This window comes from Notechis scutatus, chromosome Z (genome assembly GCF_049901735.1).
Source record: "Notechis scutatus isolate UNSWTSFEM ecotype Mainland chromosome Z, rNotScu1.2, whole genome shotgun sequence".
Taxonomy (NCBI): Eukaryota; Metazoa; Chordata; class Lepidosauria; order Squamata; family Elapidae; genus Notechis; species Notechis scutatus.
The window spans coordinates 117,546,204-117,572,187 of NC_142025.1; the positions used below are offsets into that span (position 1 = coordinate 117,546,204).

A 25,984-nucleotide genomic window follows, 5' to 3' on the forward strand; every position below is an offset into this window, starting at 1 on the left:
TGTGGTAACCTTGATCGTTCACTAAATGAACTGTTGTAACTCGAGGCCCACCGGAAAGTAGATTCATCTGAACTTTGAAGTCACTAAGCAAGCGGTCATAAGGAGAGGACTACTTTCAGAACACGAGGTGTGTTTGGAGGTGAATTGCAGAAACAGGAGAGAAAAATTGAGAACGGAACTAGCCCTGATCGCCCATCATGGACCTGGTTAACTAGGTTAAACTTTGAACTCTTTTGAGAAAAACAGTTTGCTTTTCTTCACACCGAGGGCTATTAGAAGCCCCAAATGTGTCTTTCTTTCCCCACCACCAACTGACTATATCATGGTTTTTCTCCCAGGAAAAGCATAAACCACGACAGATGTTGTGGCCCTGCTGGCGGCAGACTTGGACAGTGAGGAGGCTGGGGAGGAACATGGGCCAGTCCTGGAGTCTAGGGAAGGCTCTGATGAGGGCTCTGCATCGGAGGCAGAGATGGGGCCAGGGCCGTTTGACAGTTATCAGTGGAGTCGGACATCAGTGGGGCAGAAGAACAGCTGGAGCCTGTTTCCAGTGTGCGCATGCACAGAGCTGCCAGGAGAAGGGAACAGTTAAGGAACAAGGGTCGACTCGGGAGTAAAGGCTCAGGTGGATGGTGAATGGCCCCTCCCAGAAGGAATAAAAGAGGAGCGAAAGGGGAGTGGTGTTTGCAGGAGACAATCCATTCAATTCATTAGGGTGAAGATGTTTCTGACTTCTTGCCAAGTAATTGCTGCTACAGCATGGCGTTTGGAAGCTATCGGCCTGGCAACTCTCTAAGACTGATAAAGGTCTATAGTTGTGAAATCTCTTGAAAGACTGTTTGCTGGGACTTTGCTGGAGAGGAATTCCCTAACCTAAATAAAAGAGGTTTTATCGGGACTTCATGATCTTGGGAAGCCTGGGTCAGAACACGATCGCTCATCATGGATCTGGTTAACTAGGTTAAACTTTCTTTTGGAAAAAAAAAGTTTGCTTTTCTTCCCACCGAGGCGATTAGAATTAAGAGCAAGCCCCAAATGTGTATTTTTGCCCCCCCCCAACTGACTGTATCATGGGTTTTTCTCCCAGGAAAAGCATAAACCACGACAAGAGATTAAACCAGAAAAGATGGCCTTTATTATTAACAGTATCCCGAACGGGCTTAATTGGGGTGTCATTCTGAGTTATTGGGGTGGGTCCGCGGACCTCAGTCCTGAGCAGGGAAGTTTAACGTCTCTTGCGGAAACCTGGAGGATGAGGGAGGGAAAAGAGGGGAGAGAAAGGAAGAAAGAAAGACAGGAAGGGAGTGAATTTAGCACGGAAAAATATATATACAGCTTTAGACAGGAAGAGGCTGGGTTTCTATCAAGAGGCTAGACCTCAGTGAGGAATGGATATTCACAAGAAGCAAAGGAAATGCAGGTAATCCTCGCCTTATAACCAGAATCCTCATTGCTAAGTAAGATGGGTTGTAAATTGAATCACGTCCGATTTTTACAACCTTTCCCCCCTCCCCCGCCATGATTGTTAAGTGAGCCACTGCAGTTGTTAAAACGAACCGTGCAGTCATTAAGCGAATCCACCTTTTTCCTCACTGACTTTGCCGGCCGGAAGCCGGCTGGGAAGGATCGCAAATGGTGACCCCCGTGATGCTTCGACCGTCATTAATATACACCAGCTGCAACTGCCAATCAAGATCAATTTAAGGGAAAAAAAAAAGGAAGGCCTGGCAGATTTTGAGACTTCCTCGCTTCGCACGATTCCAGATTTTAATCTTTTCACTAGGAGGAATTCGAATTTGAGCTTCCCTTCGCTTCCTAAACCCCCAGGAGAAACAGAGGGAATCTGGGGTGCAAGAAGAAAGTTTGCTAAACTTCCTAATCTTCCCCGATTGAAAGGCGGGGAGGGCGGGGGTGGGGAGAGATCACTCCCTTTTCACAAATGTTTACCTTTTCTCTTTCCTCCTTTCGCGCCGATCTTCTTCCTTCTTTTTTGGGGTGGATTCAAATCCTGTAAGGAGGAAGCGATACGGAAAAAAAAAAAAGAGAGATCAGAGGAAAGAAAATCATAAGAAAGAGAGAAACGTATAAAGACGGAGAAGGGAATTCCTGAATTCGAGGTGGTTAGCAAATAGTCCCCAATTAACGACAGCAACGGAGCGTGGAATTTTGGTCATAAATCATTGCAATCGTTCAGCAGGTTGTTGTGTGGCCTGATTCAATTTTGGAACTGTTTAGCGAGTCACTCGCGCAATTCTCTAGCCAAAATGGGGGTTAGCAACCGAAGGAAGTTTAAATTAGATGGACTTCGACTCTCAACGTTCCCTGATGCTAATGCATTTCTTTTGATATGTACGCCCATTGTAGGCTGCATACTCTCTTCTAACCCCTTTCTCTGCAATCTCTCCCCTCTAGGAGACTAGAGGAAAAAACAACAACAACCCAGCGATGTCTGGCTGGGCGAGTCTGGGAATTGAAGTCCACCATCTTAGGTTGAGGTTGAAAAACACCGCCCCAGACTCTCTCATAATAAAGAAGCCGCAGATACGAAAAGTTCTGATGACCCCTTCCATGGCCAAAGGGATCTACTCCCAGCCTGCAAAGCATGGTAGCAACGAGAGAAAAGTATTTATAAGTTACTCTTTTATAATAGGGTTTTGCACAGTTTAAATATGGTTAAGCTAGAAGATTCCTCTTTACCCTTTCAGTTAGCTTCCTCTTTGCTCTTTCTGTTATGTATAAAACCCCCACCCTAAAACCCAAAAGGTGTTCAGTTACAAGTACATGATGCATTGCTCCAATCTTCTTGGAAAACAGGAAGAACTGCAACAAGTAAATAAGGGACATCCTCTCAAGGTAAAGCCAAACAGTGAAACAAGATAAGACACAGAGACACAGAAAACAATGTCATGTTAACCCTTAAACCTACAGTTTAGCTCATCTTAGAATGAAACAAGACATAGAGGCCCAGAAAACAATGTCACGTTAGCCCTTAAACCTACAGTTTAGCTCATCTTAGAATATAAGAAAATAAGGGTGTGTGGGGAGGGCCTCTTAGGCGTGGCATGCTTTGTGAAGGGGTATAAATGTATTGTTTGAATATGGAATTTTGCTCTCCTTGTACTCAATCCACTTGGGAAGCAGGCGGCGCTTTCAACCACTTTTTCTTCCCTTCAATAAACCTTTGAAATTGTGCACCACTTTGTATTTGAGTATACATTTACTGGGAGTGGTGGCGGCATCTTGTATCTCACAGTAGGAAGGTTTATGGGCATAGATCAGCTATTCCAACCACCAGGCTAGAAAGCGGTAGATCCCGAGTTGTAGTCCCGTCTTAAGCTTGAAAGCCAGCTAAGTGACTTTGAGCCAGTCACCAGGAGACAGGGAGTTCTAGTCCTGCCTTAGGCATGGAAGCCAGCTGGGTGACTTTGGGTCAATCATCAGAAGACGATGGGTTCTAATCCTGCCTTAGGCATGAAAGCTGGTTGGGTGACTTTGAGCCAGTAGGAACAAAAGCCAGCTGGCTGACTTCAGGTCAATCACCAGGACATGGTGAGTTCTAGTCCCGCCTTAGGCTCATGAAAGCTGCTTAGGTGACTTCGGGTCAATCACCAGGGGGACATTAAGTTTTAGTCCCACCTTAGGAATGAAAGTGTTGTGGCCCGGCCAGCAGAGCTGGCGGGAGATTCAGAGGTTGGGGAGGAACATGGGCCAGCCTTGGAATCTGGGGAAGGCTCTGAGGAGGGCTCTGTGTCGGAGGCAGAGATGGGGCCAGGGCTATCTGATAGTTACCAGCTGCCTTTGGAGGTGGAGATCAGTGGGGAAGAAGAACAGCTGGAGCCTGTTCCCAGTGTGCGCATGCACAGAGCTGCCAGGAGAAGGGAACAGTTAAGGAACAAGGGTTGACTCAGAAGTAAAGCTACAGTTGGATGGTGAATGGCCCCTCCCTTAGAGTATAAAAGAGGAGCGAAAGGGGAGAGGGGCTTTGCAGGAGACAATTACCGTATATACTCGAGTATAAGCCGAGTTTTTCAGCACATTTTTTGTGCTGAAAAAAAAACCCCTCGGCTTATACTCAAGTGAGATTCCCCTCTGGAAAAAAATATGGTGTGGAGCTCTGGAGCTGGGCAGCCGCTTCCCTGCTTCCGTGTTTCCTTTGCAACTTGTAAGCATGGGGGTAATCGAAGCAGAAAAGTTCTTGCATGAGGATATATTGTTTTTTCTTTTTTAACTGTTTTTAGGGGGAAAAAGACCCACCGCCATGTGAGAATGCTCAGACACGAAATCTATCCGCCCGAAAATAAGTGTGTGTGTGTGTGTGTGTGTGGGGATTTTAACAGAGGGAAGACGAGGGAGAAGGCAAAAGCGACGGAAGATCCTTCAGGGGAAACTGAGGGGGAGACTCACCCTTGGTCCAGATGAGACCCCTTCCCGCCCCTAAGGAAGCAGAGGCAGCCAGCAAAGGCAGGCAAGCCCCACTTCGCAGACTCCGTCCGTCTCGCTCCCACCCACCCACCCACCCAAAACCACAAAGTCCCCCAATCGCCCAGAATCGCCCTCCCCTCAGGGGCAGCAAAGACGCCTGCCGCTTCCCGAGACGAGAAGCTCCGCCGTGCAATGAAAGAGCCCTGGCTCTAGGCTCGCAGGCTCAGAAAACAACGCGAGCCGAGGTGGCTTCGGCTCGCTCCGCTCAGCGTTTCTCAGCCCCAGCTGCTTTCAGTCCGCTTGGGAGGAGGGGAGGAGGTGGTGGCGGCGGCTCACGTTGTTTTCTGAGCTCTAGGTTCTAGGCTCGCGGGCTCAGAAAACAACACGAGCTGCCACCACCTCCTCCTCCTCCTCCCGAGCGGACTGAAAGCAGCTGGGGCTGAGGAACGAAGCCAGCGGAGCCGAAGCCACCTCGGCTCGCATTGTTTCTGAGCCCGCGAGCTAGAGCTCAGAAACGCGAGCCGCCGCCATCACCTCCTCCTCCCGAGCGGACTGAAAGCAGCTGGGGCTGAGGAACGAAGCCAAGCGGAGCCGAAGCCATCTCGGCTCACGTTGTTTTCTGAGCCCGCGAGCCTAGAGCCAGGGCGCTTTCATTGCACGGCGGAGCTTCTTGTCTCGGGAAACGCTGGGCGTTTGCTGCCCCCTGAGGGAGGGCGATTCTGGGCTGCTGCGATTGGGGGACTTCGTGGCTTTGGGTGGGTGGGAGCGAGGACGTTGACTTTAAGCGCTGCCGACCGAGTGTTTCACAAATACCAGTGGGACCTCCGTCCACCACCACCCCTCCCTCTTTTGCCTCCTTCCTTCTGATCAATCAGGTTTTCCCAGTATTTGCTCACAGCTGCGTCTTCTCTTCTGCCATGCTAGGCGCTGAAAGCGGGATTTCTGATTCCCCTTACACGCGCATGGATATGCGCGGGCGTTTTCTTCCAAACGCCCATGGGCAGAGAACACTGACTTTCATGATAGTGAGATCGTTTCCCAAATTAATTGATTCACTAACCCAAAAGAAGAAGAAGATGATGACAGTGGGAGGCAGGAGTCACTCTCTCCCTTGCAAGCCCCCAGTGCCCGGGGCTGGCGAAAAAGCAAGAGCCGTTCTTATGATCTCTCTCTCTCTCTCTCTCGAATACAGTCAAGCCCTTTCCAGCACGCTGATCCACCCCCCAAGCTTTGCACCTTGCAAATGCAAAACCCCGGATTTTGCATTTGCAAGGTGCAAAGTGGCGGATCGCGTGTGCTGGAAAGGGCTTGACTGTATTATGGGGAGAGAGAGAGAGAGAGAGGGAGGGAGGGAGGGAGGGAGGGAGGGAGGGAGGGAGAGAGAGAGAGAGAGAGAGAGAGAGAGAGAGAGAGAGAGAGAGAGAGAGAGAGAGAGAGAGAGAGATCATAAGAACGGCTCTTGCTTTTTTCTTGCAAGGGAGAGAGTGACTCCTGCCTCCCACTGTCATCATCATCTTCTTCTTTTGGGTTAGTGAATCAATTAAACCTTTCATGATAATGAGATCGTTTCCCAAATTTCCCTTAAATCAGGGAAGAAATCAGAAACAAACCTTTGGACTGAGAATAAGCCTGTTCCTATGATACCATTTTTGTTCACTGCAGTGTGAAAAGTGTGAAAAAACACACTTCTTTTTCTTCATCTTCTTGTTCCCTATTTACTGGTCTCTTTCAAAGAGGAAATTGTGAACATCAAACTTATTCTCAACTGTCCTAGTGAAAGTTTTTATTGGTATCTATTTTTATTTTTGAAATTTACCAGCAGCTGCTGCATTTCCCACCCTAGGCTTATACTCGAGTCAATAAGTTTCCCCAGTTTTTTGTGGTAAAATTAGGTGCCTCGGCTTATATTCGGGTCGACTTATACTCGAGTATATACGGTAGTTCATTCGAGCATGCTTGCCCAAGTATTGCAAGATGTCTGAAAGATATCAGCTTGGCAACTGTCCAAGCCTGATAAAAGTTGTGAAATCTCACGAAAGACTGTTTGCCGTGACTTTGCTGGAAAGGAATTCACTTTACTCTAAATAAAAGGTTTTTTTTATCGGGATAGGGAGTCTGCTTCGTGATCTTGGGAAGCCGACGCCAGGACAGAAAGCCAGCCGGGTTACTTTGGGCCAATCCCTCCCTCTCAGCCCAACCCACCTAGCAGGGTTGTTGTTGATGTGGGGGGGAAAAGAAGGGGAGAAAGGTGTGTCGGCTATTTTCCTCACCTGAAGCTACTTGTAAAATCATCTCAAAGAAATGAAAATGTATCCAATAACAAAGAGGAACCCAGGCCGCCAAGGAGCTTCCGGCACACGGCATTCATGCACCCCAATAATATTCACGAAAAGCTGCCCCCTTTCCCCCTCCCTGCCCAACATGGCTCACTTGTGTCGAGCCGCCTTTCCCTGCCCATCACCAACCCAACCAGAGAACCCCTACCGACCCCCTTCCCGCCTCAACGATAAGGCAGACCCAATAAACTCACTTCTCCCAGAGACGGGGTAGCCCCCGTGAGGGCGCTGATGTCCCCGAAGTGAGTGAGGGAGCTGAGCTGGGAACTGAAGACCCCTCCTTGTCTACGACGGGCTTTCTCCTTCCGGGTCACATTGAGACGGACCATCATGCTCTCCTCGTAGTTGGTCCTGCGATAAGACAAGAAGACAGGAACATGTTTGGACTGCAGAGGCCAAGGAAGGCAGCGAGGCCGGCGGCGTTCCAAGGTAGACTGCGTCTGCCTCTGGAGGCTCCACCAGTACAAATGAGACTCCTGCTTCAAAACCCGTGATGCCTCTCCATTAGGCCCTTCTATGGTGCTGGGTAGTGAATTTTGGGTAAATCACCAGGAGAGGGGGAGTTCTAGTCCTGCCTTAGGCGCAAAAGCCACTAGGTGACTATGGGCCAATCACTGGGAGATGGTGAGTTTTAGTCCCGCCTTAGGGATGAAAGCTACTGGGTGACTTTGAGCCAATCACCAGGAGACAGTGAAATCTAGTTCCACCTTGGGCATTAAAAACTGGATGGTGAATCTTGGGTAAATCACCAGGAGAGGGTGAATTCTAGTCCTGCCTTAGGGATGAAAGCCGCTGGGTGACAATGGGCCAATCACTGGGAGATGGTGAGTTCTAGTTCCACCTTAGGGATGAAAGCCAGCTGGATGACTTTGTGCCAATCACTGGGAGATGGTGACTTCTAGTCCCGCCTTAGGGACAAAATCCACTGAGTGTCTTTGGGCCAATCACCAAAAGACATCTGAGTTCTAGTCCCGCCTTAGACATGAAAAACGAGCTGAGTGTCTTTGGGCCAATAACCAGGAGACTGTGAGTTCTAGTCCTGTTTCCGGCATGAAAACTGACTGGGTCAATCCCTCTCTCTCTCTCTCAGTCCAGCCCACCTCGCAGGGTTGTCGTTGTGAGGAAACTAGAAGAATTTTGTGTGTTCATCACCCTGAATTATTTATAAGGACCCAAATAAATAAAGCCCCCACCCACTATCTCAGTCCTTCTGAGCAAATGGGCCGATGCCCTCGCCCTCCTCACGCCTTGTCCGACCCTTCCCTCCTTCCTCACTCACCGATGCTCATCCTCCCGGTTCTGTCGGGCCGTGTGAGCGTGACGCCCTTCCCGGATCTCTTCCGGAGCGTCAGAATACTGTTCCTTCAGCTCGCGGATGATGGAGCTGCTAAGTGCTCGCTTTTTGGCTTGTTCCGCCATTTTCTTCTCTTTCTCCATCTCGGTTTCATCTGCGAGAGACAGGCAGAGAGAGATGTTCATGCCGGATCAAGCAACCTGGTTTGTTCTTTCCTATGTCACGACGCCAAACTCTGTCCCTCCCTTTGGGAAACCAGGTTTAGAATAGAACAATACGTTTACTGTCCCTTTGAATGTATACTAATTGGCATACATTAAAGTGAAATTTCGTTGCACCCAGCTCTCAAAGGTTCACCACCTCCAATATACATAACAGAATAAATGAATAAATACAGATAAGTGCAGAACTATGCATATACCCAAATGTATTATATACCACAGAGAAACTACACAGTCTAGTTCAGATGTATACCTGTGTACATGGTGAGAGAAACTAATCTTGTGAATTTACCAGACGGATGGCACAGGGAACAAAGCTGTTACAGAATTGTGGAAGTCCTGAAAGAAATACTTCGAAACCCATTCCCAGAGTGGAGCAACAGAAACAGGTCATAAAGTGGGCATGTGGGGTCTCCAACAATGCTTCGGGCTCTAAGCGCATAGCGCTAATAAGCAGCATCCTGAATAATAGGAAGCGAGCTTCCTATAATCTCCACTGCCCTCACCACTCTCTGTAGGGACTTTCTATCTGAGGCGCTGTGGCCACCAAACCAAGCAGAGATGCCGTTTCTTAAAAACGCTCTCAATTGTGCCTCTGAAAAAATGGCCAGGACAGGAGAAAGATGTACTCTCCACATCTGACGCAGGAAATGCAGACCCCAGTTTGCACCCTTCATTAAGGATGACACGTGGAAAGACCAATTCAGAATGTTAGTTATCTGCACCCGCATATACTTAATACTGTTGACCACTTCTATGGCTGATACCGAGTGGAGTATGACTACGTTGGCTCTTCCTAAAATCTACAATGATCTCCTTCGTTTTATCGACATTACTTTTAGTTTTAGATTACTTTTATTGCGCGCGTCCACCAGAGCCTTCACCTCTAAGGTTTCATTCTTACTGTAATGCACGGGGACCAGGCGAGGCGGGATGTATTTCCGGATGCCTCCTTTGGAAGCCTCTTTCCCAGGTTTCTTGGTAGTACCACCAACATCTTCCTCCTCTTCTCCGTCTTCCGAGTCACTGAGCTGGGAATGGGACGAGGGAATTGCAAGAATGTATTTGAATTTAAAAGACTAGATCAGTGTTTCTTAACCTGGGCGACTTTAAGAGGTGGGGACTTCAACTCCCAGAAATCCCCAGGCAGTGGGTGAAAGGAAACCCCCAGAATTCTATCCAGCGTTTGTGGACTTAAAACTCCCACACTCTGAGCCAATCACAGAAGACGGTGAATTCTAGTCCCACCTTAGACATGAAAGCTGACTGGGTTACATTGGGCCAATCACCAGGAGAGGGTGAGTTCTATTCCCACCTTAGGCATGAAAGATGACTGGCCAATCACCAGGAGACAGTGAGTTCTAGTCCCGCCTTAGACATGAAAGCCGACTGGGTGACTTTGGGCCAATCACCAGGAGACGGGGAGTTCTAGTCCCGCTTTAGTCATGCCCCAGGTAAGACTATACAGGAATTCCTTGACTTTTGAGCCCCACAATTTCTGTTGTTAAGTGAGACATTTGTTAAGAGAGTTTTGCCTGATTTTACAACCTTTCTTGCCACACGTGATGGCGAATCACTGCAGTTGTTATGTTAGTAACATGGTCATTAAGTGAATCTGGCTTCCCCTTTGACTTTACTGGTGTGAACGTTAGAAAATGTGATCACATGACCCTGGGATACTGAAACTGTCATCAATATGAGTCGGTTGTCAAGCGTCTGAAATTGGATCAAGTGATCGTTGGGATGCTGCAACAGTCGTAAGTGGCATTTTTCAGCGCCGTTCTCTCTAAATGAGCCATTGTAAGTAGAGGATGACCTCTGTATTCAAATCTTTTTCTTTTCTCCTACCTTGCTGACCAAATTATCCGGATTTGGTTTGTACTTCAAGGGATCATCTTCAGCTGGAAAGATAAGAACAGAAACCATGGGAAACCGATTAAGACTGCTTTTCTGAGGGGTCCACTTTGCACCGTTTTTCCACCCCACCCCTCCAAATCCCTCATGACTTACCCAGCCCCCCAGTTACAACTGCCTTCACCAGTTTGTCCACTTGGTATTTCAATTTCTGCTCAATTGGACGCATCTTCTCCAACACCTGTGCCCCCCCCGAAAAAGAAGCTTATTGAAAAATAAACCGGCTTTCTTTAATTCAATCACAAAAGTCACTGGATCCCAATGGGCTTCGTCAGAGATATGAACCATTATCAAGAAAAGGACATTTTTCTATGTCCTCCCAAGTTATTTTCCTTAAATACATTAAGGTTTTTCAATCTTAGTGGCTTTAAGGTGGGTGGACTTCAACTCCCAGGATTCCACAGCCAGCAGTCAGCTGAGGAATTCTGGGAGTTGAAGCCCATCATCTTAACATTACTAAGGTTGCTAACAGCCATATTGGAATTCTGGGAGATGAAGTCCACCCACTGTCAATTTATTAAGGTTCCTAAGAGCCATACTGGCTCGGGAATTCTGGGAGTTGAAGTCCACCCATCTTCAATTTACTAAGGTTCCTAATAGCCATATTGGATGAGGTATTCTGGGACATGAAACCCATTCATCTTCAATTTACTAAGGTCCCTAACAGCCATACTGGCTGGGGAATTCTAGGAGTTGGAAGTCCATTCATCTTCACGTTACTAAGGTTCCTAGCAGCCATATTGGATGAGGTGTTCTGGGAGATGAAGTCCATTCATCTTCATGTTACTAAGGTCCCTAGCAGTCATATTGGATGAGGTGTTCTGGGAGATGGTCCATTCATCTTCACGTTACTAAGGTTCCTAGCAGCCATATTGGATGAGGTGTTCTGGGAGATGAAGTCCATTCATCTTCATGTTACTAAGGTTCCTAGCAGCCATATTGGATGAGGTGTTCTGGGAGATGAAGTCCATTCATCTTCACGTTACTAAGGTCCCTAGCAGTCATATTGGCTGGGGAAGTCTGGGAGTTGAAGTCCACCCATCGTAAAGCTAACGAACCAGATCTCCCTGCAGAAGTCCAGCATGGCTCCTACCGTCCGCGTCTCCACCAGCCGCAGTAAGGCTGGGTGGTTGGCCACAGAACGTCCCAAAGTCTTCTCCAGCATCAAGTGGGAGAGGTCTTGAATGTAGAGGAGAAGGAGGTGGTCCTTCACGTCCAGGAAACTGAGGCCCTGATGGGAGGAGAAAAGGAGGCTGGTGAACCATAAATTTACAACCTTGAGTGGAGACTAAGGTATGAGATGCCACCATAGAAGGAGAAAGGTATCTGGCATGGAGATTGGCTGCGAAGATCTTGCAGATAATTAAAAGTTCACAGGAGAAGGAGAATACAGAGAGTCCTTGACTTATAACATTTAATTTAATGACTGTTACAATGGCCCTGAAAAATAGTGACATGACCAGTTTTCACACTTATGACCATTGCAGCATCTCTGTAGTCACAGGATCAAAATCCAGATGTTTGGCAACTGACTCATATTTATGACGGTTGCAGCATCGCAGGTTCATGTGATCCTTTTGTGACCTTTTGACAAGCAAAGCCCATGGGGAAGCCAGATTCACTTAACAACCGTGTTACTCACTTAACAGCTGCAGTGATTCGCTTAACAAGTGTGGCAAGAAAGGTCGTAAAATGGGGCAAAGCTCACTGCAAAAATGTCTCGCTCAGCAACAGAAACGTTGGGCTACATTGTGGTTGTAAGTCGAGGACTACCTGTATCGGCCCACATCCGTTTTTCCATTCGTTCAACTGCTTACCTTTTCGGTGGAATAATCACCTGCTCGTATCTTCTGCATTAAATGTTGTATATGATGAGTAACCGCAATAACCTGTATCAATAAAGAAGAATATTTATAGCTCAGGGTTGAAATGAAGGTTCCTTGGTGCTATCTCTGAGCTTGCTTGTTTTCTTGCAGACGTTTCATGACCCAACTAGGTAACATCATCAGTGCTAATAAGGAGTGCTGTTTTAACACAAACTGAATATAAACTGACAGCAAACTACAGTCCTTACGAGCACTGATGAAGTTACCTAGTTGGGTAATGAAACAAGGGTCAGAAAGGACCAAGAACCCCCTGTAACCCGCACAAAGGAAGGAAGGAAGCAAAATCACATTTTTGAAAGAGAGAAGAACAAATACTGCCAAGCTGCAAACGCTGGAACGGGGCTGAACTTTTAGGTCAAAGGAAAATTTGAATTATTTAACTCACCTGTTCTTGGAGAGATTTGAATAGGGTTAGGGCTGCAGGTAAGTCAGCTTCCACAATATCCTGAAACAGAGAAGAAAATACAGGCAGGGGGAAAAATCAATTCCTGTGTTTCAGAATTATTCCATCTTATTCCCATCTTCCGGGTGAATAGATTCCAGGTAATGTACAACTCCTGCCTGCTGTGAGAAAGTGTGTTTTTTCCCCCTCTGTTCAATCATGTCCAATTATAGGAGGTAGCCTTGACAGGTCCCTGCAAAATTTTTCAGACTTGGTTTGCCATTGTCTCTTTCTTAGGGTCAAGAGAAAGTGGCCGGCCCAAGGTCACCCAGCTGACTTTCATGGCTAAGGCAAGAACTTACTAGTCTCCTAGTGATTGGCCTAAATTCATCGCTACAGCTAAGTGAACCAAATGTGACTTTTGTACTTGTTTGCCCATTTGCCATTCTGATTTCTCCTCTTCCCAGACCTCTCCAACCATTTTTGTTTTTTCTCTCCATCTTCCTCCTCCTCCTATCCTTTCTCTGCATCTCCCCCCCCCCCGCCCAGATAACAAAATAACAGACATGGTTTCAAGAAACCTTGGAGGCCTTCTAGTCGAACCCACTGCTCAGAAATGAAACTCTACATACCCTTTCAGACAAACGGCTATACAATCTCTTCTTGAAAACCTCCTGTGTTGGAACACTCACAGTTTCTCAAAGCAAACTGTACCACTGGCTAATTGTTCTCACTATTAGAAAAGTTCTCCTTACTTCTGGTTGGTTTTCTCTTGGATTAGTTTCCATCTGTTACTTCTTGTTCTGCCTTCTGATGCTTTGGAGAATAAGTGGACCCCCTCTTCTTTGGGGCAACCCCTCAAATGGTTTGCCAATTGCACAGGGGCAGATAGGAAAGCACTCCAGAGGGTTAATGTCATTGCCCAGAAGATCATTGGTTGCCCTCTCCCCTCTTTGGAAGAGCTTTATAGCTCCCGCTGCCTTAAGAAAGGTCAAAACATTCTCAAAGATCCATCTCATCCTGGGAACCCGTTTTTGAACTATTACCATCTGGCAGACGGTACAGGACAATAAAAACAAGGACAAATAGGCTGAAAAACAGCTTATATCCCAGGGCAGTAGCTCTTTTGAATTCTGCTGTATAGTGCAATATTGGTGTGGTGTGTGTGTGTGGGGGGGGTGGTTCAATGTATGGAGGGTGAAGGATGTGTGTTTGTGTTTTATTTTCATGGTCATGGTCATGATGTGCATTGAAGATGGTGTTTGATTTCGTTGTACGAGGTGCAATGACAATAAACTAAACTAAATATTTGAATACTGTTATCATACATATGATATAGTTCTTCTTTTCACTAACAGCCACAATTCATGCAACCATTCTTTGTATGTTTTAGCCCCCAGTCCCCTAATCATCTTTGTTGCTCTTCTCTGCACTCTTTTTAGAGAGTCTCAACATCTTTTTTTATATATGTGGCAACCAAAACAGGGTGTAATAGTGCAAGTGTGGTCTTGTTTTGTTTTGTCAAGACAAAATACATACCCACCCAATCTCCAAGCAAATTTCTTTCTCAGCAGTTACTTTATCATCCTAAAACCCTCCAGTTTGTAAACAGCCCTTGACCTCAATGTATCTCCTTTCCAAATAAGCATGCACAGAACTGGATGGCAAATTCATAAAAGGAGGGCTCATTTTTAAATCCATGCTATTTTTTTGAGTAAACTAATCCCCGTGTTCAACTTAAAGTCTTCTATGTCACATCCCTATTTAGAGTCCTTCAATCCACAGTCTTTTCACAAAGTTTGCTTCAGAGGGAGATACAGCAGGAACTGAAATCTGTGCAAGTTAATTTAAACCAGTTGAATCAGCAACAGGTCCATCAATTATGGAGGAAAAGGAGGAGTGGAAGAAAAGAATAAGTAGAGGAAAAAGAGGAGTGGAAAATAATAAATAGAGGAAAAGGAGGAGTGGAAGAAAAGAATAGAGGAAAAAGGAAAGGTGTGGAAAAAAGAATAGAGAAAAAGCAGAGAGGAATGGAAGAAAAGAATAAAAGAGGAGAGTGGAGGAAAGGAATAAATAGGAAAAAGAGGAACGGAAGAAAGGAATGGAGTGGAAAAAATAATAAAGAAAAAGAGGAGAGGAATGGAAGTATACACATGTGCACACATATGGCTCATAGCACATGCATATACACATTAAAATACACACATTAAGATTAATAATCACATTAATTATATTAATTACATTATACTATAATTAATAATTACATCACAATATACATTAGAATTAATAATTATATTGAATATAATATATTAAAGAAACTCAATTCAGCCCAGATCACACGCTCAGGGCAAAAAGCATCTGCTCAGACAAAAGGCATTGTCGACCCGTGTTCAACACCCCAGCTCACCCGCGAGTCCATCAATTCAGACGACAGAGGCAACCGGTCCGCCATCCCTCCGACTCCCACGTGGTAAAGACGCTTTAGTTCCTTGCTTGGGAGAAATCCCGCCTTCTTCACGTGACTTGTCCAATCCGAGGGCACGTCCGCCTCTCCGGAACAGACCTCTAGCCAATTGTTGAGCGACAGGAAGCCTCGCAGCCAATCATGCCGAAGTCTAGCTAGGTTTTTTTTTTTTTTTTAAAGGAGCAGATGGAAGTTTATAAAAACTTCTTTGACGAAGGTAAATAGCCAATAGGGCTTAAGAGCCCACCTCTTGCGGAATAGATGTGGCCAATGAAGGGAAGGCGGCGGGGCCTCCCGTTTGGAATGTTGACCAATCAGAAACATCAAAAGGGTTATAAACAGGTTCTTGATGAATCCCGCCTCGTCGAATCCAACAACCTGTCAGAACTTGAACCTGGCTGTCCGAGAAACTTTTGGACCAATCAATGAATTTCTTTTACTCATCCAATGTTCATTGATAATTTTTTTCAGCACGGCATCCTTTATGATGCCTATATTTATAGAGAGCTTGTTCCCCCCCCCCCCCATTTCTGATTGGTAGATCAGAAGCCATCCAAAGGCTTGTTCTGGTCTATACCTCCCATTATCCCCACACAGGATGACAGGCATTGTAATCCAGCGATCTGGAGGTTCTAGAAACTAAAGAGTTTTGGAAAATATTATTTAAATCTATTTCTTTTTTAACCTTAGCAACTTTAGCGTGACTGGAAAGCGTGAGTGGAGATTCACACAAAGGATCTGGGGAATTCTGGGAGTTGAAGTCCACAAATACTGGCTGGAGAATTCTGGGAGTTGAAGTCCAGGCATCTGATAGTGGGTAACATTCTGCTGTGAGGATTACAGCACAATGCTGTAATGCATGACGAAGGGCCAAGCACCCAAATTTTGATCACGTGACCCGGCGGTCAGAAGTGCGAAGACTGGTCAGAAATCACTTTTTCAGTGCTGATGTCATTTTGAACATTCGTTAAAGGGAAGGTGGCAAGTCAAGGATTAGCTGTATGCTAGAAGGGACTCAAGGTGGCTGTTCTTACCTTACTCTACATAATTTAATCATAAGACTACAAAATTGGCTATACGAAGATAGCTCATATTGTGTTAGATCAGCATTTCTCAAATGTGGCCCCTTTAAGATGTGTGGACTTCAACTCCCAGCTATACCAGATGGGGAATTCTGGGAATTGAAGTCCACTCGTCTTAGAGTGGTCAAGAGTGACAAACTGTTCTACAGTCAGAAAATTATGAAACTGGAGGTTCATCCTTCAACAGGAAGAAGCACAAAGAAGCTTTTTTCATAATAATAATTGTCACTCAGCAATGTCCTCATCTAGGATCTCTCTGCAGGGGCAGATAGTCCTGCACTTACCACAGTTCAAAGTTACCCTGGCACTTCCAATGTGATTTATGTCCATTTTTGACACTGATGGCAATTGCCGCATCCCTATGGTCACATGATTTATAGTTGGGTGCTTTACTGTTTTGTAACTGGATGGGGAATTCTGGGAGTTGAAGTCTACACTTCTTAAAGGGGCCAAGTTTGAGAAACATTGCTTTAATTAAACGAAGCATCCAAAGATCGCCTTGGGATTGCAAATCAAAAATCACCTGAAACTTTAGTGCAATTGCAACCGACACAAATGATGCCCAGTTTTTAATCCAGGAGCCAAGTGAACAGAGGGATACAATCAGGATCATGTGAGGTACTAATACCACTCTAGAAAGCCTTAGTAAGGCCACACCTAGAGTACTGCATCCAGTTTTGGTTACCACACTCTAAAAAGATGTTGAGACTCTGGAAAGAGTGCAGAGAAGAACAACCAGGATGATTAGGGCAGTGGCCCCCAACCTTTTTGAACCAGGGACCGGTTTCACGATTATTTATTCTTCCACGGACCGGTACCTGAGTAACACGAGACTCCACCGCCATCGGGACAGCTCTTCATTCAAGCCGCCTCGACGAAACTAAGGCGCGAGCACCCAAACGCCGTTTTCCAACTGAAAACCCGCAAGCACTTTCCAACCGAAAACCCGGAAGCAACCAAAAACCCGGGAGCGCCGTCGAAACAAGATGGCGGCGACCAAGCTTTGCGGCCCAGTAAAAAATGATCCACGGACCGGTACCGGTCCAGGGACCGGTGGTTGGGGACTCCTGGATTAGGGGATTGGAGGCTACAACGTATGAAGAACGTTTGCAGGAATGGGGTATGTTTAGTTTAATGAAAACAAGGACTAGGGGGAGACATGATAGCACTGTTCCAATATTTGAGAAACTCCTACAAGGTTGAGAGGGTCAAAGCAACAAAAGATGAGAAACAGTGGATGGAAATTAACCAAGGACAGAAGCAACCTGGAGGCTAAAACATATGAAGAACGGTTACAGGAACCGGGCATGGCTAGTCTAGCGAAAAGAAGGATCAGGGAAGACGTGATAGCAGTCTTCCAATGTTTGAGGCGCTGCCCCAGAGAGGAAGGGGTCAAGCTATTTTCCAAAGTACCCGAAGGCCAGACAAGGAATAATGGATGGAAACTGAACAAGGAAAGATTCAACCTGGAAATAAGGAGAAATTTTCTGACAATGAGAACAATCAACCCATGCAACAGAAGTTGCCTTCAGAAGTTGTGGGAGCTTCATCACTGGAAGCTTTCAAGAAGAGACTGGACTGCCATCTTGTCAGAAATGGTGTAGGGTCTCCCGCTTGGTCGGCTGGGTTGGACTAGATGACCTACAAAGCCCCTTCCAACTTTTTTATTCTGTTCTGTTTTGAGCCAACCCCCTGAAGCACATCATCAAAAATAAAAACTTAGAAGCAGGTAAAGGCAGGAGTCCAGCTGAGAATGTATTGGGCAGCAGGGATTCCTTGGGGGTGGGGGGATGAGTGGGTGGCCAGCTGGATTCCCCAGGATCTGGCAATTGTCTTCTTTGGAACAATAGGCAAGTGAGGTCACCCCTCTCAGAAGGCAGATGAGTAGAATAGAGAGACAATGGGATTCCTAGAGTGCTTCTTCTTGGCTCCCACCTTCCCTAGGAATCTGGCTCTCTATTGTTCCAAAGGTTAGCTTTGCAAACAAGAATTTTACTCTATTGTTGATCTTCCTGGCCGCTGTGTGAGCAATCCCCCTGCAGCTCATTTCTGGCTGACTCAGCGTCATCACCTATTACGGGGAGTCCTCGACTTACAACCATTCATTTAGTGACCATCCGAAATGACAGCGGCATTGTAAAAAGGGACTTAAGACTGTTTTTTCACACTTACCGACTGTTTTAGCATCACCACTGTCACCTGATCAGAATTTGGCAACTGGCTCGTATTTATGATGGTTGCATAGCCTGGGAAGGGGTATGTGTGTCACATCATCCCCTTTTGCGACCTACTGACAAAGCAAAGGCCATGGGGAAGCCAGTTTCACTTAACAACCGTGTGACTAACCAAAGAACTGCAGTTATTCGCTTAACAGCAGTGGCGAGAAAGTTCGTAAAACGGGGCAAAACTTGCTCCACTGTCCTGTTTAGCAGATTTGGGGCCCAGTGGTCATACGTTGAAGATTACCTGCATAATTGTGACTATGGGCAGCCCTCAATTTATAAGTGATCACTTAGCGTCCGTTAGATGTTATGACAGACCCCCCTCCCAAAAAAGGGACTTACCCTCTGAATTCAAAGTCCCACTCTCTGCCACCGTCACTCCCATAGTAATGTGACCACAGGTAGTTCTAGACTTACAACCATTTGTTTAGCGACCATCTTACAACCTTTGCGTTCAATTCCATTCCATATTTTCTGTTCTGTTCTGTTCTATATTCTATTTTGTTCTATATTCTTTGTATTCTATATTCTGTTATATTCTATATTCTATTCTGTTCTATTCCATTCCATTCCATTCTACATTCTATTCTATTCTATTCCATTCCATTCTTTCCTTATTCTATTTTCCCCCTATTTTCTTCTCTTCTCTTCTCTTCTCTTCTCTTCTCTTCTCTTCTCTTCTCTTCTCTTCTCTTCTCTTCTCTTCTCTTCTCTTCTTTCCCTATTCTATTCTGTTCTGTTCCATTCTTCCATTCTCTCCCTATTATATCTTTCCCTATTCTCTTCTTTCCCTATTCTCTTCTTTCCCTATTCTCTTCTGTTCCATTCCGTTCCATTCCATTCTATTCTATCACTATTCTATCTTTCTCTATTCTTTCACTCTTTTCTCTTCTTCTCTTTTTTCCCTCTTCTTTCCCTTTTCTCATCTCTTCTCTTCTCTTTTCTCTCCCTATTCTGTTCTGTTCTGTTCCCTTCCCTTCCAAACAACTCCACCGCTTCATGATTTTTTTTAAAAGAAGAGTTTGGACAGCCATTTGCCTAAAATGGCGTAGGGTAGGGGATTGAATTAAAAGATCTCCAAGATCCCTTCCAATCCCTATTATTCCGTTACTTCTCTTACAATGAATTTCCCAGTCCCTGTTTACCATCAAGGGCCACCCGTATTTCATCCGCGCTATTAATATTTGGGCTGCTTCTCGTGCAGATGGGCTTTGTGATGGCCGCTCAGCGCCTGGGGCGATGTATTTGCAGAGAAATGTCGCATCTACCTCCTGGAAACCTGTAGCCATAAATCAGGGGGTCGTTTCCAAACTCGGCTGTTTACCAACAATGCTTAGTCCGGGTACTTGGACTCGGTAACAATAGCTGGAGCATGCCAGATGAGGCAGCCAGAAAGCGCCTGGCATCCCTTTGTCTTATTCAAAGTTTCCTCTTTCTAGTCCGAGAACTCCAATTTTCACCTGCCTATTGTTATAAAAAATCCAGGCCAGCTGGCCAGCAGATTCCTTCTCCTTCAAGCTGGGACTCGTTCTTTCTTTCCCTTTTTCTTTCTTTTTGTCTTTTCCTCTTCTTTTTAATAGAGTCTGTGCCAATAATGTACCCAATTCGACTTCGATGCTACGCATCTTATTGCAGATAATCCTCGACTTACAATGATTCACTTAGTGACCAAAGTTACAATGAATGAATGAATGAATGAATTCTTTATTGGCCAAGTGTTATTAGACACAGAAGGAATTTGTCTTGGTGCATATGCTCTCAGTGTACTCAAGGGTCAAGAATTATAAGGTACAACACTTAATGATAGTCATAGGGTATAAGAAGCAATCAAATCATACTAGAAAACAGTCAATAAAAATCGTAAGGATACAAGTGACAAAGTTACAGTTATACAGTCACAAGTGGGAAGGGGTGGGTGATAAGAAGTGATGAGAACATTGATAGTAGTAGTAGTGCAGACTTTGTAAATAGTTGGACAGTGTTGAGGGAATTATTTGTTTAGCAGAGGGATGGCGTTCAGGAAAAAATTCTCCTTGTGTCCAGTTGTGCTGGTATGCAGTACTTTATAGTGTCATTTTGAGGAAAGGAGTTGAAACAGTTTATGTCCGGGATGTGAGGGGTCTGTAGATATTTTCACAGCCCTCTTTTTGACTCGTGCAGTAGACAGGTCCTCAATGGAAGGCAGGTTGGTAGCAATTGTTTTTTCTGCAGTCCTAATTATCCTCTGAAGTCTGTGTCTGTCTTGTTGGGTTGCAGAACGAAACCAGACAGTTATAGAGGTGCAGATGACAGACTCAATAATTCCTCTGTTCCTACAATAGTACTGACAGAAGCGCAACCAAATGAGGAATATTCCAGGGAAGAGGACTGGACCAAGAGAGGAGGGTTGCAGAGATCCAAACTCAAAAAATGAGGATTTTCCTGTCTCAGAAAGCTGTTAAATCGGAGAGCAGTCTTTCCCCAGTAACCATGGGGCTATGTTATGGCAGCTTTTGAACCAATTTTGGAATATCTGGATGCTCGGAGGATTATTGGGAAGAGAGTTGGACTGGAGCACCTCTAAGGTCCCTCCCAACTCTATGGTTCCAGGAATGTGATATGGGGCACTTCCTGTTTTGGGAAGAGGATTGGATCTCTAAGGTCCCTCCCGATTCTATGGTTCTAGGAACGTGAGCAGTGGGCACTTCCTGCCTTGGGAAGAGGGTTGGACCTCTAAGGCCTCCATGATCCTTTTCAACTCTATGGCTTTAGGAGTGCAAGCAGTGGGCGCCTCCTACCTTGAGAAGAAGTTTGGACTAGAGCACCTCTAAGGACACTCTATGGTTCTAGGAATGTGGCAGTGGGCACTTCCTGCCTTGGGAAGAGGGTTGGACTAGAGTCCCTCTAAGGTCCCTCTCAACTCTATGGTTCTAGTAATAGGAGCAATGGACACTTCCCACTCCAACTCTATAGTTCTGGAAATGTGAGTAGTGCGAACTTCCTGCCTTGAGCAGAGAGTTGGATTATAGGACCCCCAATGTCCCTCCTGATTCTATGGTTCCAGGAATGTGGCACTTCCTTCACTGGGAAGAAGGTTGGACTAGAGGACCTCTAAGGTCCCTCTCAACTCTATGGCTGTAGGAATGTGAGCAGTGGGCACTTCTTACCCCAACTGTATGGTTGTGGAAATGTGAAGAGTGGGCACTTCCTGCCTTGGGAAGAGGGTTGGATTAGAGGACCTCTAAGATCCCTCCTGTCTCTATGGTTGTAGGAATGTGAGCAGTGGGCAATTCCTGACATCTAGCACAGCCTTGGAGGTGGGGTATGTCAGTCAATTAACAGGAGCGAGTAGCTACAATAGCAAAGAAACAACCCCATGTTTAAAACGATTATTTTTTCCTCCTTCAAATGACCTTGCAGTTCACACCTGTCTCCTTATGTTGCTGCATGGAATCAACCAACCACTCAAACATCCTTGCTTTTCCAGTATACAGGACGTCCTCGACTTACAACCACAACTGAGCCCAACGTTTATATTGTTAAGAGAGAATTGGTCGATTTTGCCCCATTTTACGACCTTCCTTGCCGTAGTTGTTAAGCGAATCGCTGCAGCTGATAAAGTTAGTAACGTGGTTCTTAAAGGAATCTGGCTTCCCCCATTGACTTGGCTTGTCAGAAGGTCGCAAAAGAGGATCACGTGACCCCAGGACGCCACAACGGTTGTAAGTATGAACCAATTGCCAACATCTGAATTTTGATCACGTGACCTTGGGTGAATACTGCCAGGGTTGTAACTGTGAAAAACGGTCATAACATCAATCACTTTTTTCAATGTTGTTGTAACTTTGAACGGTCACTAAATGAAATGTATGTTGAGGACTACTTTTATTTCCTGTTTTGCACGACTCATGATCTGGGTCAGTTGGCTTCGGGGGTCACTGGTAGGCACTTTTCGACAACCCTCCCCGCCTCAGTCCCTGAAAGGTCTCAAATTCCAACAGAGAACAACGGATCGATTTCCGTCTCTCCACACTGCCCCCTGCAACATAACTGTGGTTTTGCAGCCTTAAATCTATATTTGCCACGTCTGTTCCTCTTGGCTTCTAGGTGCTCACTAAGGAAGGATTTTTCCAAATGACCATCAGAGCATTTAGAGTATTTCCTATATTATTATTACTATTAACACGCTCTGATGCTAAGGAGTTCTATTCCCCCGCCCCAACTGAAAAGAAATCTCTTCCAAATGCAAAACACAAGCAGAGGAGTTTCAGTATCACAGCAGCAAGCAGCTTTAGTACAGAACAGTTGAGCTAAGGCACGCCCAGGCTCCTTGCTGTCACAGCAAATACTGCTTCAGTTTCCAAACAGCCCTCAACTCTCTCACACACTAGGACAGAACGCTAGCCAGATGAATACCGATGGATCCTGGTGGGTAGAGGCAGAATTCCCCCCTTTATTTTCCTCCCCCAAACTAAGCCCCATCCCATAGTTTCGTAGTGAAGCATGGGTATACAGCTATCTAGTCTATGACATCGTTTGGCTCGTGGTTTCCCAGTTCTTTGAAAAAGGATTGTTTTTTTTTTGATTCACCGATCAACTGTGTTTATTATTTTTCTTTCTTTTATTGAGGACATGGATATTGCCACCGGTTTGCACATGGCGATTCAAGGCAGCTTACAAGACTATAAAAACCTCATATATAAAAAAAACCCCAATGGCGCGAAAATAAGAGAGAATCATAGAACAAATGAATAGCGCTCCTCATTTAACAACCGCTTCACAGCCATGGCCACGGAAAAGTCCCAAAATGGGACGAAAACTCCCTTAACAAATTTCTCAAAATCCTGGGCTCACTTGTGGTTGTAAGTCAAGGACAAGCTGCATCCCCCTTTCGTCTTTCCATTCTCCTTCTCTTTGTCTTTCTTCATCCCTTCTTTGGGAGCCTCGCCCTTCCTCGCCTGTCATGACTGGGCTCTTGTCCCCTGTGGCATTTCCCACCCCAAATGTCAGCTTCTCCCTTCACCCTGCCCTCCCCCAGTCAACCCCCCAGCCACCCGCCTGGCCCGTGCCATCTGATCCGGCCTTGACGTGTTTGTCATCCTGGCCTGAACAAAAGGCAAAAATGCAGAAGAAGAACAGGCGACCTTGTCTGTCGACTCCAGTCCTTATATAGCAACAGTGCCTCTACACAAAGACGTCTTATTTTAGCCACAATGAGCTGACCGGCTCTTGTGGAGGGCCTGGAATAGACCCCTGGTGTCTGGATGCCTCCTGACGTCGGTCAAGCAGCAAATTCAGCTTTGCAAAGGGGAAAAAAAATAATAATTGATTTTTGGGGGTCCCAAAGGTGCTTTTCCCCAAGAGAAAACTGGATTTTTGGTTTTTTCTTTTGAAGGCGCTTCGCTCCTCCTCCAAGAAGCTTCTTTGGTTCTGATTTGGATGGAGGGGAATGGAAGGATTTAATACTCCTTGCAGAACTAAATCCTTCCATTCTTCGCCTTCAGTCAAAGCTGAAAAAGCTTCTTTTTTTAAAAAAAAAAAAATGATTTTCTATTAAATAGAAAATTTAGTGCTTATTGAACATTGGGTTGTCTATTTCATTTGCTTAACTATACAAATTTACATTCTTAATTTCCACCTCTTTTACTTTGCTTTACTTTACTTTATTGTCATTGCACCTTCTACAACGAAATTAAATATCATATTCAGTGTACAATTTATGGCTATGAAAATAAACACAAACACACATCCCTCACGCTCCACACATTGAATTGAAACCTCCTGATATCGCATTAATATTGCACTATACAGTAGAATTCAAGAGAGTTACTGCCCTGGGATGGAAGTTGTATTTCAGTCTATTTTTTTCTCCCAACCATTCGTAAAATAGATTCCACATTTGATAGTATTCTACATCTTCTTTCTGTTTAATTTTCAAGGTCAAATCTATCCATTTCTGCACAATTTACTATCTTTCTGACCATCTCTTTATCTCGTGGTAATATCTTCATTTTTCCAGTATTGTGTGAATATAATCCTCGCTGCTGTTAAGACGTGTAATATTAAATACATACTTTTCTTATTGATTTTTTTTTCTGATATCATACCTAACTAAAAACAATTCAGAGTTGAAGAAGCTTCTTGGATGAGAAGCGAAATGTCTTTAAAAGAAAAACCAGAAAGTTGCCTCTTGAAAAAAAGCACCTTTGGGACAACCATGACCTAGATGATTAAGAATCTCCATAGACACTTGACTTTTGGGGGTTAAATAAAGCTTTTGAAAGGGGAAAAACAGAGGGTATTCTCCTTTGGGGACCCACCGAGAAGTGTTTTGGGGTTCAAGAATTTCTCAGGTAAGAATAGTTTTTCAATGTCCTATGTGCTCACCCTGAGGAGGAAATTCGAGAGGATCACAATGTTATCTGTCAGAAATGGTGTAGGGTCTCCTGCTTGGGCGGAGGGTTGGACTAGATGACCTACAAGGTCCCTTCCAACTCTGTTAATCTAAAGGAGCCATAGGACATTTTGTCAGAACAAAATCTTGATCCAGAACATGCAAAGCTCAATGCAGAAGAGGGATTCCCCCCCTCCCCTGGCTATTAATTCTAAATAATTAATAATAATTATTTTTATTATTATTAATTTTAATTTAATTTATTTAATTTACATTTAATTTAAAATTTATTATAAATAATTTTAAAAAATCTATTAATTTTAGCCTTATGAATTCCATGCAAACACTGAGAGGAGACAATTTTGCCCCTGCTTTACTCCTTTTGCAAAAACTTAAGATGAGAGAAAATACAGGTAGGCCTTGACTTATAACCACAATCGAGCCCAACATTTCTGTTGCTAAGGCAAAAAGTTGTTAAGGGAGCATTGCCCCATTTTACGGCCTTTCTTTCCCCCCATTGTTAAGTGAATCAGTGCAGTTGTTAAGTTAGGCACACGTGTGGTAAGCGAAATCTGGCTTCCCCGTTGACTTCACTTGACAGAAGGTTGCAAAAGGTGACCGAAGGATGCGTCAACAGTCGTAACTATGAATCAGTTAACCAAGCATCTAAATTTTGATCACGTGACCACGGGGATGCTGCAACGGTCGTAAAGGTGAAAAATGGTCCTAAGTCACTTTTTTTTCAGAGCCATTGTAACCTCGAACTAAATGAACTGTTGCAAGTCAAGGACTACCTATGCTAATGCTGACCTCATCTAAACTGAGAGGAAGCAATTTTGTCCAAGCTTTACTCATTTTGCAAAAATAAAAAAATAAATAAACAAGGGAAAATAAAAGCCACTTCAGGTTGTTCACTTCCGTTAATGGCTGATTTGTTGCCCGATCGAGTCTTCTTTTAAATTTCCCAGTTCACCTCATACCTCTCAGATCGCCTCGTGGTCTCCCATCCAAACGAAATCTCAGTTTGCTTAGCCCAGCCCGGAAGAGAAGAACTCCAGGGTATTCCTCCCCACTCACAACCACAATTGAGAGCAGAAACTTCTGTAGCTCCACAAATTGACTGTCAAATGCCTCAAACCTGATTTTTTACGACCTTGTTACCTGTTAAGCCAATCACTGAAGTTGTTAAATGAATCTCACTGTTATTAAGAGCATCCAGCTTTCCCCCATGGGCTTTGTTTGTCGGAAGCCCGCTGGGAAAGTCACACGTGGCGATCACATAACCCTGGGGTGCATCCACATTTTAATCCTCTGACTGTGGGAATAATAACAGAAGAACATAGCTGGAGGGGACCACAGAGGTCCTCTAGTCCAACCCCCTGCTCAAA

At 45.1% G+C, this 25,984-nt stretch overlaps 1 protein-coding gene across 1 annotated transcript; it reads right to left on the bottom strand.

The window, feature by feature from the left end:
* Positions 1-1,112: 1,112 nt before the first annotated feature.
* Positions 1,113-14,988, bottom strand: NGDN (neuroguidin). The gene is made up of 11 exons (XM_026683083.2): positions 14,863-14,988; positions 12,459-12,518; positions 12,005-12,076; positions 11,281-11,418; positions 10,284-10,368; positions 10,122-10,174; positions 9,178-9,304; positions 8,038-8,206; positions 6,953-7,109; positions 1,948-2,008; positions 1,113-1,245 (listed from the first exon to the last, which is right to left on the bottom strand). The coding sequence occupies exons 1-11, from the start codon at positions 14,905-14,907 to the stop codon at positions 1,226-1,228; spliced, it is 987 nt and encodes a 328-aa protein (XP_026538868.1). The 5' UTR covers positions 14,908-14,988; the 3' UTR covers positions 1,113-1,225.
* Positions 14,989-25,984: the final 10,996 nt, after the last annotated feature.

Coding starts and splice junctions, on each gene's coding strand:
- NGDN (XM_026683083.2), bottom strand. CDS start 14,907: ATGGCGGACCGGTTGCCTCTGTCGTCTGAATTGATGGACTCGCGG. Junction 11,419..12,004: donor GTGATTATTCCACCGAAAAG/GTAAGCAGTTGA, acceptor TCCTCCCATCAG/GGCCTCAGTTTCCTGGACGT. Junction 10,175..10,283: donor AGTTGTAACTGGGGGGCTGG/GTAAGTCATGAG, acceptor TTATCTTTCCAG/CTGAAGATGATCCCTTGAAG.